The following is a 20,899-nucleotide window of genomic DNA, read 5'->3' as shown; positions in this document are numbered from 1 at the left end:
GGGGAGGGGGAGGGTGAGGGGAGGGTGAGGGGATGGGGAGGGGGAGGGTGAGGGGAGGGTGAGGGGAGGTGAGGGGATGGGGAAGGGAAGGAGAGGGTGAGGGGATGGGGAGGGGAGAGGGAGGGTGTGGGGGGAGGTGGAGGGGGAGGGTGTGGGGGGAGGTGGAGGGGGTGGGTGTGGGGGGAGGTGGAGGGGGTGGGTGTGGGGGGAGGTGGAGGGGAGGGTGGGGAGGGTGTGGGGGGAGGTGGAGGGTGGGTGGGGAGGGGGAGGGTGGAGGGTGGGTGAGGGGACGGGGGAGGGGACGGGGGAGGGGGAGGGGACGGGGGAGGGGACGGGGAGGGGAGGGGGAGGGTGAGGGGACGGGGGAGGGTGAGGGGACGGGGGAGGGTGAGGGGATGGGGGAGGGTGAGGGGATGGGGGAGGGTGAGGGGATGGGGGAGGGTGAGGGGATGGGGGAGGGTGAGGGGAGGGGAGGGTGAGGGGGTGGGGAGGGTGAGGGGATGGGGATAGGGAGGGTGGGAGGGTGAGGGGATGGGGAGGGTGTGGGGGGGGAGGGGGGAGGGTGTAGGGGAGGGTGTGGGGGGGGAGGGGGAGGGTGTAGGGGAGGGTGTGGAGGGGGAGGGGGGGAGGGGGAGGGTGTGGGGGGAGGGTGTAGGGGAGGGTTTGGGGGGAGGGGGAGGGTGTGGGGGGAGGGTGTGGGGGGGAGCGGGGAGGGGGAGGGTGTGGGGGGGGAGCGGGGAGGGGGAGGGTGTGGAGGGGGAGCGGGGAGGGGAGGGTGCGGAGGGGGAGGGTGCGGAGGGAGGGGGAGGGTGGGTGAGGGGACGGGGGAGGGTGGGTGAGGGGACGGGGGAGGGTGGGTGAGGGGACGGGGGAGGGTGGGTGAGGGGACGGGGGAGGGTGGGTGAGGGGGAGGGGGAGGGGGAGGGTGTGGGGGGGAGGGGGAGGGTGTGGGGGGGGAGGGTGTGGGGGGGGAGGGTGTGGGAGGGGGAGGGTGTGGGAGGGGGGAGGGGGAGGGTGTGGGGGGGAGGGTGTGGGGGGGTGGGGAGGGTGTAGGGGAGGGTGTGGGGGAGGGGGAGGGTGTGGGGGGAGGGTGTGGGGGAGGGTGGGGAGGGTGAGGGGGGAGGGGGAGGGTGTGGGGGGAGGGGGGGGAGGGTGTGGGGGGAGGGGGGGGAGGGTGTGGGGGGAGGGGGGGGAGGGTGTGGGGGGAGGGGGAGGGTGGGTGTGGGGGGAGGGGGAGGGTGGGTGTGGGGGGAGGGGGAGGGTGGGTGGGGACGGGGGAGGGTGGGTGGGGACGGGGGAGGGTGGGTGAGGGGACGGGGGAGGGTGGGTGAGGGGACGGGGGAGGGTGGGTGAGGGGACGGGGGAGGGTGGGTGAGGGGACGGGGGAGGGTGGGTGAGGGGACGGGGGAGAGTGGGTGAGGGGACGGGGGAGGGTGGGTGAGGGGACTGGGGGTGAGGGTGGATAGGGAGGGAACAGGAGAGTGGCGAAGGTCGAAGGTGAAGCAGGGAGGAGAGGGTGGAGGAGAGGGTGGAGGGCTGGGTGAGTTGAGAGGAGATGTAGATGGAGGGATTTTGGGAGTGGGCAATGGAGCGGGGAGAAAGGGGAAGGATGGGTGGCGAATGGGGGAGAGGGAAGGACAGGGTGAGGGGCAAGGGGAGGTAGATGGGGGAGGATTTATATATTTAAATATTTTTATTCTGAGTGAGATCCATGCAGATTTCAAACTGAACTCTGCTTCAGAGCAATTATAAATAACAGGAAGCTACATTTTCAAACTCAGGCAATTGATCCTCTTCAGCCTCTTGTAGAAAGCACGGATACAATAATGGGGAAGGGATGCGATGTGATTAAGGTGCAGACAATATTAACTGGATCGTTATGGTATTAGCGGTGCTGCACCAAACCACATATTTTGAATTATGTAATCATTATCGTAGTTCTGTGTGTGAGATCTTGCCGTGTGCAAAATAGGCTCTCAAATTTCCCATTTTACAACAGTAAATCTGCTTCAAAAGTATCGAATTGGCTGTAAAACACTGAGATGTCCTTTTTAAAAAAAAAAAATGATTTAATGGTTGTGGGCTTGGCAGGAGTTTGAGTGAGTGGCGATGCAGCTGAAATCTGATTTGGGTCCTTTGGGTTACGGAAACAACCAGAGAGCAGACAAGTCTGTAATAGACCTGCAGATATACACACCAGCTGTAGAGAGCCGCGATCAGCTGGATGTAAGACAAGATGATCCTCTGGTCAGAGCCAATGACCTCATAGTGGAAAGACTGTGGGGGATAGGTGTGCGGACAGGACAGGTTACTTCATTTCATGTCTCTTGGAGCAGGAGAATCAAACTAATGGAATGGGAAATGCACTCCCGTGTTTCTAACAGCATTTTTTATGTTCACGCGTGTTCAATGTCAATTTGGAAAATTATTCCAGGAGTGTTTTATCCAATTGTGACTACTTACAGGGTAGGCTATCATGGTGGCCGAGAGGTTAGCACTGCTGCCTCACAGCGCCAGGGATCCGGGTTCAATTTCCACCTTGGGTCACTGAAGTTAGTACGTTCTCCCCGTGTCTGCATGGGTTTCCTCCGGGTGCTCCAGTTTCCTCCCACAGCCCAAAGATGTGCAGGTTAGGTGGATTGGTCATGATAAATTGCCCCTTAGTGTCCAAAAATGTTAGGGGGGTTACTGGATTGCAGGAATAGAGTGGGTTGTGGACCTAGGTGGGGTGTGCTTTGGGTGGGTTGGTGTACATACGATGGGCCGAATGGCCTCCTGCGCTGTAGTTATTCTATGATTCTATTCTATAATTTAAAAAAAATTAGAGTACCCAATTCTTTATTTCCAATTAAGGGGCAATTTAACGTGGCCAATCCACCTACCCTGCACATCTTTGGATTGTGGGGGTGAAACCTACGCAGACACGGAGAGAATGTGCAAACTCCACACAGACAGTGACCCAGAGCCGGGATCGAACCTGGGACCTCGGAGCTGTGAGGCAGCAATGCTAACCACTGTGCCACCGTGCTGCCCGATTCTATTCCATAATAGTACTAAAGACATGAGGGCAACTGACGTGACCACCATTGATTAGAAATGAAGGGTTAAGGAAAGCTGTTTCCTTTTTGGGGGGGGGGGGGGGGGGGTATGTGGTGAAAGGTGTGTTCCAAAATAATGAAGCAAATTGATATTGGGACAATAAAACAAGCAGGTATTTTTCACTGAACAGGTTTTTAATGAAATGAATTGTGCCATAACCTCAGCATATGCGCTTTGTGGCCAGTAAAATACTTTGAGCGTTGTCACTGTGTTACGATCCTAGCTGACAACACTGGGCAAGTTAGATCCCAAAGTGAAACCATAGCTTTATCTTTACAGCCACATACAAATTAGGAATTATAAAACATATATTAGCATATCTATCTTGGACTGTAATATTCGGGGTAAGTATGGGTACATTGTAGAATGGTTACAGCACAGAAGGAAGTCATTTGATCATTTTTTTGTACATATTCTTCAATGAATTATTACAAACGTGTGTCAAAACTAGCCCCTGCCCACACCTCTCTCACTCATCTGCTATCCCCTGAAAGAACCTGAGTCATATGCACCCTGTGCACCACCTTAAACTGTATCAGGCTCTTCCTTGCACAGGAGAAGGTCCCATTTACTCTACGCAGTGCCTCACTCCATACTCCCTAATTGATCTCCCCTCCCAACTCTGCTTCCCATTTCGCCTCCCTGCTCCCCCAGCCCCTTGTATATATCCCCAGTTCTTCCCTCCCCTTCCACATCTGGAAGGAGCAGTCACTCCAGCAGATGTATCCTGGCAACTTAGGGAATCCCCCTCCGGACCTTTCGCGCAAAGTCCCTAACCTGCAGATATCTGAACTCACTCCCCATCGGCAGCTCTACCCTCTTCCTTAGCTCCTCCACTGTGACCAGCCCCACTTCCCTCCATCTCCTGTATACACTACCCATTCCTCCCCCCTCCCCGCATCTCAAACCCATAATTCCTGCACAACGGCATTAACACTGACATCCCTTCCATCCTAAAATGCCTCCTGAACTGATTCCATATCTTCACCGTGGACTGCAGCACCGGGCTCCCTGAATACCTACTCTGAGCCATTGGAAACGCTGCCGTCACCAGAGCCCTCAAACCAAACCCTTTGCAAGATTCCTCCATTTGATCATAATTCATGCTTGCTTTCTGCATCTCAGTTTGTCCCACTCTTCCACCTTTTTCTTGTAGCTCTGCAAAGTTTTTCTCTTCAGATAATTACCTTTTGGAATCCACAATTGAATTAATGCATTCCAGATCCTAACCAGTTGCTGTGTGAAACAAAATAAGCTTTTCCTCATCCCGTCTTTGGTTCTTTGGCCAATCACTGTTAATTGATATTTCCTGGTCTGTAACAGTTCTGCCAGTGGAACCAGTGTCTCTATCTACTCTGTCCAGTCTCGTCATGATTTTAAACTCTTAGGTCAACTTTTTCTTCTCGAAGGGGAGCATTCTTGGCTTCTCCAAAATATCGATATTACTGAAATTACTACGTAATCTCTGGGACCATCATTGGAATGTTTTCTGTACCATCTGTAAAATCTTTACTCCTTTCTCATATAAGCCCAGAACTGTGCACATTGCTCCAGTTGTGGCTGAACTATGTTTTATAATCTCCTTGCTTTGAACCCCACGCCCTATTGATAAAGCCCAGGATCCTATATTTACTACTTTCTCAACTTGTCCTGCCACCTTCACTGACTTGTGCACATATGCCCTCGGGCCTCTCTGCTCCTCCGTCCGGCTTTAGAATTGTACTCTTTATTTTCTATTACCTTCCCTCTTTCTTCCTCCTACCAAAATGTACTACATTTCCATCCACCACATACCCATATATATTCCACCAGCTTCACAGTTGACAGTACTTTCATAGAACCATAGAATTGCGACAGTGCAGGAGACCATTTGACCCATCGAGTCTGCATCTGAAAGTGGGCCCTGGCTATCGCCATTACCCCACCTAACCTGCGCATCTTTGGACGGGGGGAGGAAATCGGTGCACCCGGAGGAAATCCACACACACTGGGTGAAAATGCAAACTCCACACAGTCACCCCAAGGCCAGAATTGAAGCTGGGTCCCTGGCGCTGTGAGGCAGCAGTGTTAACTACTGTGCAGCCCAAATTTTGAAATTGTGCCTTGTACACCCATCCATGTCACAGACAGCCTATATCAAGAATAGTAAGTTCCTGGTACTGTCCTACTGTAATATAGTTCTAATTCACAAGCACTGGTATAGTATCAATACTTGACGAGTAGACTTTATTTTATGAAGCCCTGAAGGAAAATCTAAAAATAGTTCTATCTGACTGCTCTATCTATTCCTTACTTTTAAACAATATCCTTGAGTTTTAAAGCCCTAATTGAGGTGAACATTCTTTTCAAATTTTGTGAATCTGCTTTATAATTGTGAAAATGTTGCAAAAGTAGCTCCAAACACATTTTCAAATGAAATAGTCCAACTTAATCTTCCTTAATTTGTAATTGACATCTGTATTATGCTGTACTGAGGTTGCAAAATAAAAATATTTCTTCCTATGGTAAGAGTGCTATTTGTGGCAGCAATCTATCTAGCATATCTATCATATATGAAATTGGCATTCTTGAATGTGTCATCTAAGTAGATGTTTTGAGTTTTGTTGCTCTCTTTACTTGCTATAAATATCGCAGTTAATAAGGTCACCTTTCTTAATCCTAATTATGAGTATGCTTTCAGAGTCGCCAGGTATCTCTCTACCGCCATAAGGTTCAACCTGAATACTGATCAAAGAGCCAATACACCAGTTAGTTGGTTCAAAGTCAATGGTACTTTATTTACACACAGTATGATTTACTCATGCACAATAACACTACAGGCTAAACTATATCTATCACTAACACCTATACTTAACTTCGGGTGCCCACTTAGGTCAGAAGAACAATGGCTGTTGTTCGGATCTGAGGTTGTTGGGTTCGAAGAGGTAACAGGAGTACAGCTAAGGTTGTCCGTCTGGTAGCGAGCGTTGATCTTGAACTTGCTGCTGGTGGAAGGGTCTCTACGCTTGAAAGCCGAATCCAAGACACTGAACCTTTGGCGGGGGTTCCTTCTTATACTTGGAGGGGCTTCGCGTGCTTTTAGGCGGGCCTTAAACTTGGTCCCAATTAATTGGGCCGCTTCTTGATCATTGTCATCGATCTAAGCCAATAAAGGGGCGGGTGCCTTGATGGCTGGGCGTGTCCTAGGTGGCCGTTGGCCTTGCTTTGTTTGTGTCTTCTGGTTGGGGTAGTGGAGCCGGAATGTCTGAGACAGTATCGGCTACCTGAGCATTAGTCCTTTGTGTCTCGGAGATGGGCCATCAATATGTAAATCAACCCAGAGTTTTGGTTCCATCTGCTGACTGCCTTCCAAATATACATGGTGTGGAGATGCCGGCGTTGGACTAGGGTGAGCACAGGAAGAAGTCTTACAACACCAGGTTAAAGTCCAACAAGTTTGTTTCAAACACTAGCTTTCGGATCTGCTCAGACGAGGAGGAGCGAAACAGACATCTACAGACGCGGAAAGATGCCCTCGTACGAACGGGATATGGAGCTCGACTCATCGATCGACAGTTCCAACGCGCCACAGCAAAAAACCGCACTGACCTCCTCAGAAGACAAACACGGGACACAACCGACAGAGTACCCTTCGTCGTCCAATACTTTCCCGGAGCGGAGAAACTACGACATCTTCTTCGCAGCCTTCAACACGTCATCTATGAAGATGAACATCTTGCCAAGGTCATCCCCACACCCCCACTACTTGCCTTCAAACAACCGCGCAACCTCAAACAAACCATTGTTTGCAGCAAACTACCCAGCTTTCAGAACAGTGACCACAACACCACACAACCCTGCCATGGCAATCTCTGCAAGACATGCCAGATCATCGACATGGATACCACCATTACCCATGGAAACACCACCCACCAGGTACGCGGTACATACTCGTGCGACTCGGCCAGCGTTGTCTACCTCATACTCTGCAGGAAAGGATGTCTTGAAGTGTGGTACATTGGCGAGACCATGCAGACGCTGCGACAACGAATGAACGGACATCGCGCGACAATCACCGGGTAGGAATGTTCCCTTCCAGTCAGGGAACACTTCAGCAGCCAAGGGCATTCAGCCTCTGATCTCCGGGTAAGCGTTCTCCAAGGCGGCCTTCAGGACGCGCGACAACGCAGAATCGCCGAGCAGACACTTATAGCCAAGTTCCGCACACATGAGTGCGGCCTCAACCTGGACCTGGGATTCATGTCGCATTCCATTCACCCCCCCCCCCCCCACCATCTAGCCTGGGCTTGCAAAATTCTACCAACTGTCCTGGCTTGAGACAATTCACACCTCTTTAACCTGGGGTTACCCCTATCACTGGATCTGTAATGACTTAATCACCTGCTAATGCTCACATTCTAAGCATTGTCTGGCATCTTTGAATTTGTCGATATAATATGTTTCTGGAACATACCTCTTCATTCACCTGAGGAAGGAGCAGCGCTCCGAAAGCTAGTGTTTGAAACAAACTTGTTGGACTTTAAACTGGTGTTGTAAGACTTCTTATTGTTCCAAATATACATTCAGGCTCTGTGCCTGCTTGTTGCTTTGTATTGTCCATTTTTCCCTATAGGCTCTGCGAGCGTCCATTTTATATACTGAAAGTGGCCATTCCAGATGTCATTGAAGGTGGCAAGACAGATTGAGGGAGCAATTAATAAAACGTGCGGGATCCTGGCTTCTATATATAGCGACAGAGTATACCAGCAAGGCAGTTATGATAAACCTGTATTAAAAAGACTGGTTCAGTAAGGTGGCATGTGGTGCAGTGGTTAGCACTGGGACAGCGGCGCTGAGGATCCGGGTACGAATCCCGGCCCTGGGTCACTGTCCATGTGGTGTTTGCACATTCTCCCTAAGTCTGTGTGGTGTTATGGGCCAGGGTTTAGAGAACCCCAAAGTGTATCATGGAGTTCACCTTTTAATGGATTGTGGTTATGGGAAGCATAGGGCCCACTCTACAGGTGTGGTACAGGAGAAATCTACAAGTATTTTTTTAAAGCAAAACAATGTTTATTCTATGAACTCAAGTTAACCTTTTTAAAACATACAGTGAACATCTTGGCAACCATCAATTCAAATACAACCCCCAAAGAATATAACACTAAGTAATCCTTAATAACTTCCCAACAACATCCAGAAGACAAAAGAAACACCTTTTACCAGAAGCACATTAGGTTTGCATTCATTACTGGGAACATTTATAATTCTGAATTCACCAAATGATCAAGAGATAGTCTTTTCATGGCAGAGAGATCAACAGTACACCTGCTCTGCCTGGCTTCAGCTCCCACACTGAAAACAAAACTAAAACACACCCTGCAGCAAAACACCTATTTCTTAAAGGTACTCTCACATGACAGTGGGTTTCACCCCCACAACCCAAAGATGTGCAGGTTAGGTGGATTGGCCATTCTAAATTGCCCCTTAATTGGGGGGGAAAAAAATTGGGTACTCTAAATTGAAAAAAAAAGATTGTTTCAGCCGTGAATTTTTTAAAGCAGACCTCCACATACTTTTTTCCTTTCCCCGTTCCGTTGGGGAATAGTGGGGAAACTGGTGGAAGGTTCCCTAGCTGATTCTCAGCCCGTTGTAACGTGTTATGAGTGCTGCTTCCCTGGCCAAGTCCAGGTTTGACCTGAACCCGGAGCGTCTGGTCCAGAGCTAGGCACGCTACCACTGTGCTGCACGGCCTCCCCGTGAAAGCGTTAGAGGGAGTGCAGAAAAGATCCACGCGAATGATCCCAGGGATGGAGAGCTTTAGTTATGTAGAAGGAATGGAGAAGTTGGGACTGTTCTTGGAGAAGAGGCGTTTTGATGGAAATGCTCAAAATCAAGAGGGATCTGGACAGAGTCGATGGAAAGGACTGTTCCCATTGGTGGAAGTGTTGACAACCAAAGGACACTGATTTAAGATGAATGGCAAAAGAGGCAACAGTGACATAAGTAACATTTTTATGCAGCAACTATTAGAATCTGGAATGCACTCCCTGAGACAGTGATGGTGACAGATTCAATGGTGTGTTTCAAAAGGGATTTGGATCATTATTTGAAGAGAAGATATCTACAGGAAAAAGGCAGGGCTGTGGCATGAGATGAATCGCTCATGCAGAGCGCCAGCGCAGATACGATGGGTCAACTGGTCTGTGCTGTAACCATTCTATTCAATTACACCGGTCCTCAAAACAACTGCGCACCACAACTAGATGTTTCCTCTCACTTTAGTCAGTTTGGTATCCATGCTGACACAGTAGGCGGGATTCTCCCTTCTGGGGACTAAGTCCCCACGCCGGCTGGAAAACGGGCGAGAATCACTCTGGCCTTTTTCCTCGAAAGTCCGCGGTGATTCTCAGTTTTCCAGGGTGCCTAGCAGAGCCCCAGCATGCCTCCCGCAGCTCTGGCTAGCCAGACCCCACGGCCGCGCATGCACACGACGGCCGCAAGCGGGTCCGCGCACGTGCGTGGCGGCCCACCTCGGCACAGGTGACGCTGACATAGCGGCGCCACACAGCAGGCCTGTGCGGAGGAAGGTAGGTCCCTCCCAGATCGCAGTGGCCCCCGATCGTGGGCCTGGCCACTTAGGCCCCCCCCGCCTCCCGAGTCAGATCCCCCCCCCACCGGGCTGCGGGTCCCACCTCTCTCCGTGTGGTACCATATGTCAACCATGCTGTTGGGAGTCCGGCTGGTCGATTGCGGAGAATCGCTGCGGGAGCCTGTTCCAATGGCCCCCCCAACCGGCGCCGCGTCAACCGCGCGTGCAGGACTGGCGCGTCTGCAGAAGTGCTGCTGCGCCGAATTTCCGGTGTGAACTGCTATACTCCGCCCCCGCGCCGGGTGCGATTCCAGCGCGGAGGGTCGGAGAATTCCACCCACTGTCTTTCATCGCATGGGCTTCAACTTGGCTGGCAAGTCAATTGTGTAGCAGTTTATTAAATACTTTTGGAAGTCCATGCAACAGATCAATTGCATTAATCTCATCAAAAAAACTCCCATCAAATCAGCAAGCGTGATTTGTCCTCAACAATTCCTCTTGCTGACCCTTCTGAACTGCTCCACACTTGTCCCAGTGACTGTCAATTTTGTCCTGGATGGTTGTCACTAAAGTGTTTCTCACGGATGAAGTCAACTGACTGGCCTGTTGTTGAAGTTAGCCTTCCGCCCTTGTAAAATATGGTGTAATATTTGCAATTATCCCTGGCACTGCTCCCATATCTAGGACAGTTTGGAAGATTATGGCCAGTGCCCCTGCACTCTTCACCTTTACTTTCCTCCGTACCCTCGGATGTATCCCAACCATTCCCGGTGACGTATCTGCTTTAAGTTCAAACTAGCCTGTCCAGCCGTTCCTCTTAATCAATTTTTGATTCATTCAGCATCTCTACTAATCTCCCTTTCACAATGACTTTGGCAGCAGCAGTGATGATGCACCCAAGGCACAGCTGAGCCATGAGTGCAGAGAGAGGTTTATCATTAGGAGCAATGAAGAGCAACATCCAAAATGTTAACTTGGCTTTTTTCCTTTCCTCTGACCTGTTTCCGGTTTGATTTGGTGGGCAGCATCGCCCTCTGACTCAGAATGTTTTAGACTTCTGTTCCAAGAACTAACGGATACAAAGGACGCCAATAACATTCTAGTGCAGCAATGAAGGATATTGCATTGTAGGAGGTGCTGTATATTATGCCACATTTAGAAAACTGTTGATTTGCGATAGACAGTATTTCAAAAAAGACATTGTGGTGTTACTAAGATTAATTAGGCTTCAATTGTAGCATCTGTGCAAAATATTCTAATTTTGCAATGATGTTCAGTAAATATGGCTGCTGATCAGACTCTGGAGCAAAGTGGAGATTCATTCTGCATTCAGATCAACACTGGCTCTGGATTTATAATACAGATTTAGCGTTGGTGAGAAGTGCTGCCTCGCATCTGTAGGATAAATAATGACGCTATTTATAAAGGCAATTTTATTTTTTCTCTGCTTTAATTTCAAATTTCTTGTAATTTACTGTGTCTTTGCAACACACAGTCCAAAGTGTTAGCAAGAAGCAATTCCTAATTTTACAGATAGTGGGATGGGTGAATGGAGTAATTGTGTGCAGGAAACATGGAAAATAACCAACCTTGATCAAAATCCACATGAAGGCTCAATTTCTAGGTCACTGGAGTTTTAGTGAAGTGCAATCAATAGCTATGTGAGATTTGGTCTAAATCGCTGTTTTTCAAAGGTTTTTTTTCCGTCGACCCACTTTTACCAACCAGCCTGCCTCCACGACCCAGCATTATTTCTACCTTAATGCGACAGGTGAGCCTGCGTGGTCCTCACAAGCTCACTTGCATTGCCATTCAATGCTACATTTCTGCTAATGACTTGAACTGACGATTTAAGTTCTTGATGCATTCTTTGAAAAAAATCGAAAGGTTTGTCCCTCGAACTTACCATGCTTAGTCTTCAAACACCTTTTGAAGTTTTGAGTGTTTCAAATTTCATTTGCCAGTACTTTCCTACATATAACACACATGGGCTTTGCATCCTGATTTGCATTGGCGCTATTAAAGCCATAACTCAAGAAATCATCTTTCTCCTGCCTTGTCCCGGATTTCAATTTCTTCTTAATTGTTTGTTCACCAGAGGCCCTGGAGCTCTGTATACAGCTCACACCAGCACTGCTTTTTCCTGCCGTGGACTCTCCTGCGGAGCTCTCTCCAGCAGATTAAGTTGCGAGATCCTGCCCTGTCTGTGTCTCTGGCCCTTTTCCTTATTACAAAATGATCCATCATCAATTCTTCACACAGTCCTGTTGCTTGTTTGCTGGCAGCTACAAAATGGAGGAATCTCTCCGCCGTGATTTTGAATCCAAAGCACGGATGTTAAAGGATGAGTGATGTCCGTGTACGTGCCGGGTGTATGACCCCTCTGCCACATTCTCTGACGGAAAGACACCCATCGTTCATATTTAAAGGCCGGTCATGGCAGGCATTCTTTATTTTTTACTTTGAAACTTTATTTCCAATACCTGATTTTTCCAAGTTTATGACTTTTTACTACTGAAAATTAAAGCAATTTCAGTTGAACATGTGCATCCTTACGTTTACACAAAAACTTTGTTTTAAATATATTTCCATTTCTTTAGAAATTAGTTTTTACTTTAAAAAGAACTTGTCAAACTCACACAATGTCACAATATTTCTTACTGGTTCCACGTCATTGCACTGTCCAAACATCCAAGTCATCTCCTTCTCCATTCTCACCAAAAGCACTTACTTCCTGGTTGCCAAAGAGTGGTGAGCCAAAGTGATGACTGTGTAGGTTTCTTCCAGTGTTGACATGTGTCAGCTGTATTGACTGGCCTCATTTGATCGGTTTTCCTCGCTGACCAACCGCGTCTGGCTCCCCTCTCACTGTCCAGTTGGCGTTACTGTCATCAGATGCATCAACCCCAGTCACGGACAGCTGACCACTTCCTGACCCAATTTCATGTCGTGGGAGTGCAAGCGGACGTTAGAACATAGAACATAGAACAATACAGCACAGAACAGGCCCTTCGGCCCTCGATGTTGTGTCGAGCAATGGTCACCCTACTCAAACCCACGTATCCACCCTATACCCGTAACCCAACAACCCCCCCTTAACCTTTTAGGACACTACGGGCAATTTAGCATGGCCAATCCACTAACCCGCACATCTTTGGACTGTGGGAGGAAACCGGAGCACCCGGAGGAAACCCACGCACACACGGGGAGGACGTGCAGACTCCGCACAGACAGTGACCCAGCCGGGAATCGAACCTGGGACCCTGGAGCTGTGAAGCATTTATGCTAACCACCATGCTACCGTGCTGCCCGTACCATGCTACGTTGTGCCGGCCATTGAGCTGCTTAAAGACTGAGGTCATGTACTGTCGGTTGGTGGTTGGGGACGAGCTGAGCATCGCACAGAGGATGAGCACCAGAGTGGAGCTCCAAGCTGGGGCTACCGTTAGCATCGCGCGCCCACTTGAACATCGACAAGTTTACATACATAACTTTGGCGTTCTGTCCAACTCGCCAGCAGGGTGGTGAGCAGATTCATAAGAGGCGAGGACATTTTCTGAGGGTGTTGTTGGTCCCGTTGTTTGGAACGGGGCCGTGTGTCCCCACTCATTATCGGGGTCAGCATATTCACAAGTTTCCTCCTCTATATCCTCCCATTCTGCCCCCGGCCATTAGCCATGGATTCTGTGGTGAATGCACATATTATCCCTCTTTTTATGGATAGTTGCGATTTCAATTTTTCAGTCTTCCGCAGGCACTTTAACTGGTCGGTTGTGTGAGCTCTATTCTCTTTTCCTGTTTTGTGCAGAACTTTTACTGCAGCCTGCAGGTCGTTGCATTTCCTTTTAAATTATTTGACCTTTTTCTTGGATCGTGCGCTGTTCCTTTTGATCAGCCTTCTCGCACTGAGCCTGAAACTGGCTCATCTGAACTTGGCTGGCTTGGTTCCTTTCCCCTCTCATCCCTACATTTCTGGGGGCTTAGCAAAGCCTTCCTCCCCGACCAGTTTCCTGAGGATCTTTGAGATGAATTCCTTCGGGTTCTTACCCTCTGCGCTCTCCGGTAGTCCAATGGCCGGCAGGTTCTGTCGGGACCTCTTGGTCGCCATCTTCCCCTTTTACTGGGCCGGCCCTTTGCTTCGGGCGAGGGGATCTGCTCCTGGTTGGCGGCTGCCTTCTCCAGGTCCTGCACTGTTACCTCGTGGGCCTCCAGTCTCCACTCCGCTCAGTCCATTGCTCTCTTTATGGGAGCCAGCGTGGTCTCTATTGCTGAGTTCATTACCGACTTCTTTCACTGCTTCAGTAGCTCAGCGGAGATGAACTCCCATCAGCTTCTCTATTGACGATAATGGGCCGAGGTTGGCAATCCTGTTGGGTCCGCCATGTTCAATTCCCGTACTGGCTGAGGTTATTTATGAAGACCCCGTCTTCTCAACCTTGCCCCTCACCTGAGATGTGGTGACCCACAGTTAAATCCCCATCAGTCAGCTCTCCCTCTCAAAGGGGAAAGCAGCCTGTGGTCATCTGGGACTATGGCGACTTTAACTTTTACCTTGATTGGCGGCTGATGATTAGCTATTGCATAAGGAATCAAGCACTGGGTGCCGGTGTCAGACATTTCAGACATATCAATCATGTCATACACCTGAAATATTTCCATTTGAACTATTTATGCAATTCCCTTGTGAAATTGTTATTGAATTTGCTTTGCCACAATTTTAGGTGGTGCAATTTAAAAATAAGTTTGCTTCTCATCTCCCACCTTTGCCATCTCCCAGCCTCTTAAATCTGCATCCACTTGTGACGGATCCTTCTGTCAGTGGAAACAGCTTTCCTTATTTACTCGAGCAAAAATCTGGAACTAAAAGTCTAATGATTACCATGAAACCATTGTCGATTGTCATAAAAACCCATCTGGTTCACTAATGTCCTTTTAGGAAAGGAAATCTGCTGTCCTTACCCGGTCTGGCTCACGTGTGATTCCAGACCCAGAGCAATGTGGTTCACTCTTAACTGCCCCTTCCAGGGCAATTAGGGATGGGCAATAAATGCTGGCACAGCCTGCGATGTCCCTGTCCCATGGACAAATAAAATAAAAAATCCTGGCAAGTGAGAAGCAGCAAAAGGATCATTTATAAGAAATGGTAGGTAATTTCAAAGTAACCTGGCTAGTACTCCTGCAGGTGGGTTTTCAATCCAAAATCCATAAACCTGGGCATTACTCATGGTAATATTGACAGACAGACAGACATTTAAAGCTTCTGCAGACTTCTTCTACCTGATATTTTGGTGAAAACTTAACTTGTTTCCAATGCTCTGTTCTAAAAATTGGACAGAGTAATGAGATAGGAACACATTAATGTACTTTTCTTGGGAATATTATCAATAGTAATTGCGGTTCATGGTGTTTTGAATAAGACAAGACAGTTGGCCTGTCGGAACATATTTAATGCTTTGTAATAAGCGTATAGTATTTTTCTCAATTTCCTCAGGACTCGTTATTTATTATTGTCACAAGTAGGTTTACATTAACACCTCAATGAAGTTACTGTGAAAATCCCCGCCATATTCTGGCGCCTGTTCGGGTACACGGAAAGAGAATTCAGATTGTCCAAGTTGCCTGATAGCACGTCTTTCGGGACTTGTAGGAGGAAACCGGAGCACCCAGAGGCAACCCACGCGGACACGGGGAAAACGTGCAGACACCGCACAGACAGTGATCCAAACCGGGAATCGAACCTGGGGCCCTGGTGCTGGGAAGCAATAGTGTTAACCACTGTGCTACAATGCCGGCCACAGTTTACAGTAAAGTATGATTACAGAAAGGGTTCAAATACAATTGAGCTCATGTTTCCTATAGTACAACACTTCCAACCCATGAAACCCAGTTTCAGCTGCGGTCCAAAGGAAATACAGACATAGAGAAGTAGAAAATAAGACAAGAGGAGACCCTTCAAACCTGCTCCGCCATTCATTATGATCACGGCTGATCATCCAACTCAATAGCCTATTCCTGCTGTCCCCCGATATCCTTTGATCTCCTTTGCCCTAAGTGTTACTTAGGGTGACTTAGCAACACTCTTGTATCTCAACATGCTGATTGTCCAACATGCTGGTAGTCTGAAAGCTTCAAGCTGTGATAGCCTGAACGTATCTCTGTCTGTTTTCTCTTCAGGAAGAATTGTACTGTAGTAAGCATGAGCCCAATTGTATTCCAACCCTGCTTTCTGTAATCATGTTTAACTATAAGTTGAGAGATTCCATATTGTAGGCCTTCTGAATCTAGGGTGACATTTCCAATTACAGGTCCTGAGGAAATTGCAACAACACTATATATAAGCTAATGACAAAATATTCAATTATTTTTGGCAAATATAAACTAGTTCTATTCAAAATACTGTGACCTGGAATTACAATTGGTGATGTTCCAAGAAAAACCCTTGATGTGTTCATATCACATTCCCCAAGTGTTTTACAGTTAATGGAATATCCATTAGAGTGTAGTTAACTGTTGTAATATAGTCGTTATGCGCAAGCAAGTTCCCAAAGCCAGAAATAAATAAATAACCAGATACTCTGTGTTTTGATTAATGGTTGAATATTGGCCAAGACACTAAGAACAGCTTCCCCGCTCGTCTTAGAAATATTGCCACTGGATCTTCTACATCAGCCTGATGGTGCCTCGATTTAACACCTCGTCTGAAAGACTGCACTCCAGACAATGTAACAGTAAAGTGCTGAAGTGTCAGCAGGATTATGAGCTTTAGACTCTGAAGTGGGACTTGAACCCACCACTTGGAAGGAAGAATGCTGCCTTCGGAGCCACGACGGACACAAGTAACTGCTGGCCCTTGTTTATGAGGTGCAATTTAAAAATCTTGCCGCTGTTGCAGTTGGAGGTTGATCTGTTGACTGTGTTTTGAACCATTGTCTCAATATCATTACCTCCGATGTGGGTTCTCCATTCGTTGGAGGAGGCGAGAATGGAGAGATGCTGGAGACCCCTGGCTTTTTTTGTCATAACATCTACATATTGAAAACGGAAAATTCACAGATTCTCAGCTCTGATGGTGAAGTGCAATCAAAATGTAGGTTTCGTTTTAGGTTTCAGATTAACTGACCTGCTTTTATTTCAGGAGTCTAGTGTTTAGGTCCTGTTTATCTTTGTGCAGGACACAGTGCGCTGGGCTGGTGATAAAAAATAACTAATGTAATTTTAGATAAGATTTTAATAGAGTTGCATTTTATTTTTTCAGTTATCTGGTGGAACAGAGGGATGTGGAATTAAATGTGAAAGATAAATGGGACAGTACTCCATTGTAAGTACAGTTTATCTATAATTTATTAGAAATCTTTTTATGCGCATTTTTCCCAACTGCAAAAGCTTTGTCACGCTTTCGCCAACTTTTCCATTATAGATATGTACATAGACAGATTCCATAATAAATTCCTATGTAAACTTGTTGTGCAGTAATTGCATCTTCCCAGCCTTGAAGACACAGTAATGTCTGTTGTGTGCTATACTCCAAAGTCCTATGCTCCTCTGTTTCCCAAATTGCTATACATTATTCAATGTGATCCATAGCTAGATTTAGCAATATTTTATATCATTAAAAATAGGATGTACACCTTCAAAATGGGGATTCAGGATTATGTCTGCATAAGTTTGTTCAGTTAAACCACTCGCTCGCATCCATGAGAAATCTTGTGCCACCTTTAAAACCATCTCTTCTATCAAGGTATTGGACATCTCCGAAACACTCCACCAGCTTGTCACCCCTTATTTCTGATCGTGCCCTTTCAACTGCCTTTGAATACTTTTCTATCTAAAGGTGTTGCATAAATGCAAGTTCTTGCTGTAGAAGGCAATACTTGACCCTGACTTCCCAAATAGCTCACCAGTGCAGATTGAATTGGACGTGTACTTTGCTAAAAATCCATGGTTTTCTCCACTGCCCCCAGACCCTCGAGTAACTAATGCTTTCTGTACCTCTGAGAGAATTTTCCCGCTGTTGTGAAACTGAGGTACCCAACCAATGATGCGGGAGGGTATTAAAGCTCTTGCCTCCCTCATGCAGTGCAAATGATGTTCATATGAAGCTGCGTGCTGTAATAATTAACTTTTCCAAACTTGCTCTTATGGCACGGTTCCATGGACAAATGCCGCCCTTCAGCATCGCAATCGTGTGTGAGCCCTGCTGTGATTGGCTCTGAAATGCATTCAACAGGAGTTCATTGTTCCTGTCGTTGTCCCACCCAACCTCAACCAGCGCTTTGTCCTGAACTTTTACCATCTGTTACCAGACTTCCACTTTGGCACAGTCTCTCTCAATAACAGGATAATGACAGATGTATTTAGTATCAGGCCACCGTGTCAGATTTTCCCTTTACATGTTTGTTTTTTTCAAACTTTATAAAATAACTAGCTTTTAATTAGAATGCTGAGCAACCGATCAATTTGTTTGGAAAATCCTTAAACTGAAGAATCAAGCTCTTTTTTTAAGCGTATTTAATTCCGCAACATTCGGGCTATTGAAATCTGAGTTTAGAAACATGGAAAACATGAATTTATTTGGTCCAACATGCTTACTGGAAAATTGCTATCCAGCCTAATCCCACTTCCATGTTCTTGGTCTGTACCCCGCCAGGTCGTAGCACTTGAAGTGCATATCCAAACTTTTTTTCATGCAGTGAGAGTTTCTGCCCAAAATTTATGTCCTGTGAATTTCAGACTCCCAATAATCTTCTGGGTGCAAAAACTTCAATCTCCTCTGGTACTTCTGCCAATTACTTCAATTCTGGAAAACACAAGGAATGTGGACCCACCTAGGTGAAATGGGCTCCAGGTCCTGAACGTGCTACTCAATAATTTTTTATTCTTTGGTGTGGGCATCACTGACGAGGCCAGCATCCCTAATTGCCCTTGAACTGAGTGGCTGACTAGATCATTTCAAAGGGCAGCTAAAGTCAACCATGTTGCTGTGGGTCTGGAGTTTTATATTGGTCGGACCAGGTAAGGACAACAGATTTCCTTCCCTAAAGGACATCAGTGAGCCAGATATGATTTTACAGCAATGGATGATAGTTTCATGGTCACCACTGCTAAGTCTGACTTTATATTTCAAATTCAACCAGCTGTTTTGGTGGGATTTGAACCCATGTTTGTTACGTTGTAAATTCCAAGCGCATGAGGACAAATCATTTTGTTCCTGAAATTCAAAGGAAAGATGGCCATTGAAAATTGCAAAAGAAATAGAAATTAAACTAGATACTGATCAGGGACTGGGGAAAATAGTGGAAATCAACGGAAGTCAATTCTGATTCAAGCCTGAAAGAAGCACCACCGATCGTGTTTTTCTTTTACTGATGTCAACTCCTGTTGCAGACAAATGCTGAATTAAGGCAGGTTTTACTATCAGTTTTAGAGATGAAAATACAAGTAAACATTTTTTAAAAAGTAAAGCGAAAATTCACTGGCTGTGTTCCAGCCAACAGCACCACTGCCAACTCACCATGCAGCCAAACCTTCCTTGAGATAGTTTATCGCTTAAACCACTGCTCTTCGTTTGATGCAGAAAGCCTTTCAGACACCTCTTTCCTGAATGCGGCTGTTCTTTTCTCCACTCTGCACAGAGGATCAACATCAATAGTCCTCTTGACAGTGTTTGCACAGACCGAGGCATGGTGTGAGAGCCAGACAGCAGAATTTGAGAGCCCATTTAGGTGGTGACCCCACCATTTTACCATCTCCTCGGCCTGTGTCTGTCCCTCCAGCTGATGTTGCTGCTTCTCTCCCCTTCCAGCAACCCCGGCCCTGACTCGTGCACCACAGCAGCTGATCCAGGTTTTAAAAAAATCTAAATTTAGAGTACCCGATTCTTTTTCTTCCAATTAAGGGGCAATTTAGCGTGGCCAATTCACCCACCCTGCACATGGGGCAGCATGGTAGCATAGTGGTTAGCACTATGGCTTCACAGCGTCAGGGTCCCAGGTTCGATTCCCGGTTTGGGTCACTGTCTGTGGGGAGTCTGCACGTTCTCCCTGGGTCTGCGTGGGTTTCCTCCCACAAGTCCCGAAAGATGTGCTATTAGATAATTTGGACATTCTGAATTCTCCCTCTGTGTACCCGAACAGGTGTTGGAATGTGGCCACTAGGGGCTTTTCACAGTAACTTCATTGTGATGTTAATGTAAACCTACTTGTGACAATAAATATTATTATCTTTGGGTTGTGGGGGTGAGACCCACGCAGACATGGGGAGAATGTGCAATCTCCGGGATCGAACCCGGGTCTTTGGCGCCGTGAGGCAGCAGTGCTAACCACTGTGCCACTGTGCTGCCTTCAGCTGGTCCAGGTTGTGCATTGCTGAGTGCGACATTTGCTTTTTGTTCTCCCGTGTCTCTGGTTCAGGCCCTGTGCTGGGCTGTCAATGGGAGATTTCAACCGGGCACAACTACTGGCCAAGCCAAGTTGCCTTTGATGCTGCCATCTCCATCTTCATCGCAAGAGAATTGATGGAGAAATATTGGGAAGACCAGTGCAACATAAAGACACTGTCCGTCACTCTAGTGAAGGCTTATGACCTGGCACTTGGGGACGGCGTCTGGAGATGGGCTAGAATTTATGAAGACCTTGAGAACTAGATATGACTATCATGGGACCTGTAGCAGGACAGTCAGACCAGAGTAAGAATTCAGTGTGGGGGAAGAGTGAGAGTTTTAAATCGAAGTTGCATTGTACCAAGGACTGGCACCTCGCCCCTTCCTCTTCCTGATTGTCATGGAGGTTCTAACTCCGCAAGTGAGAATGGAAGTGCCATGGTCAATAATGTTTACAAATGACATTGAGCTATGTGGTGGGAATGATGAGAACGTGACTGAGAAAAAAACTGGAAGATACGTGTGAAGATCAGTAGGCAAAACACTCAATACATGGACTGTCAGTTTGAGCCTAAGGAAGAGGATCTGAGTGAAGATGAAGAGATTATTGGTGAAGACTTGGGGAAAGTGCCTGGGCCAGTGGTGACGGAAATATGGAATGGAAGTTGAGCAATAGATTAGCTCTGGTTGGAGTAATTGGAAGAAGTGCATTGAAGTGAAATGGAAAAATGGCACTGAAAGGAAGAACCTGTAAGACCAGCCTAGTTTATAGTGCAAAATCCTGGGTAGCATGAAGTAGCGAGGAATGACTAGATACTGAGATGGATGTGTGGAGTAACAGAGAATGGACA

At 47.4% G+C, this 20,899-nt stretch overlaps 1 protein-coding gene across 1 annotated transcript in view; it reads left to right on the top strand.

Moving 5' to 3' along the window:
- Window positions 1-20,899, top strand: part of abtb1 (ankyrin repeat and BTB (POZ) domain containing 1) — a 64,501-nt gene that overhangs the window by 520 nt on the left and 43,082 nt on the right. Inside the window, exon 2 of the mRNA XM_038812151.1 lies at window positions 16,926-16,988. Within this exon, the coding sequence (XP_038668079.1) occupies window positions 16,926-16,988 (63 nt within the window). The remainder of the gene's footprint in view (window positions 1-16,925; window positions 16,989-20,899) is intronic.

Source organism: Scyliorhinus canicula, chromosome 11 (assembly GCF_902713615.1).
Source record: "Scyliorhinus canicula chromosome 11, sScyCan1.1, whole genome shotgun sequence".
Lineage (NCBI taxonomy): Eukaryota > Metazoa > Chordata > Chondrichthyes > Carcharhiniformes > Scyliorhinidae > Scyliorhinus > Scyliorhinus canicula.
This window is presented reverse-complemented; position numbering and strand designations above follow the sequence as displayed.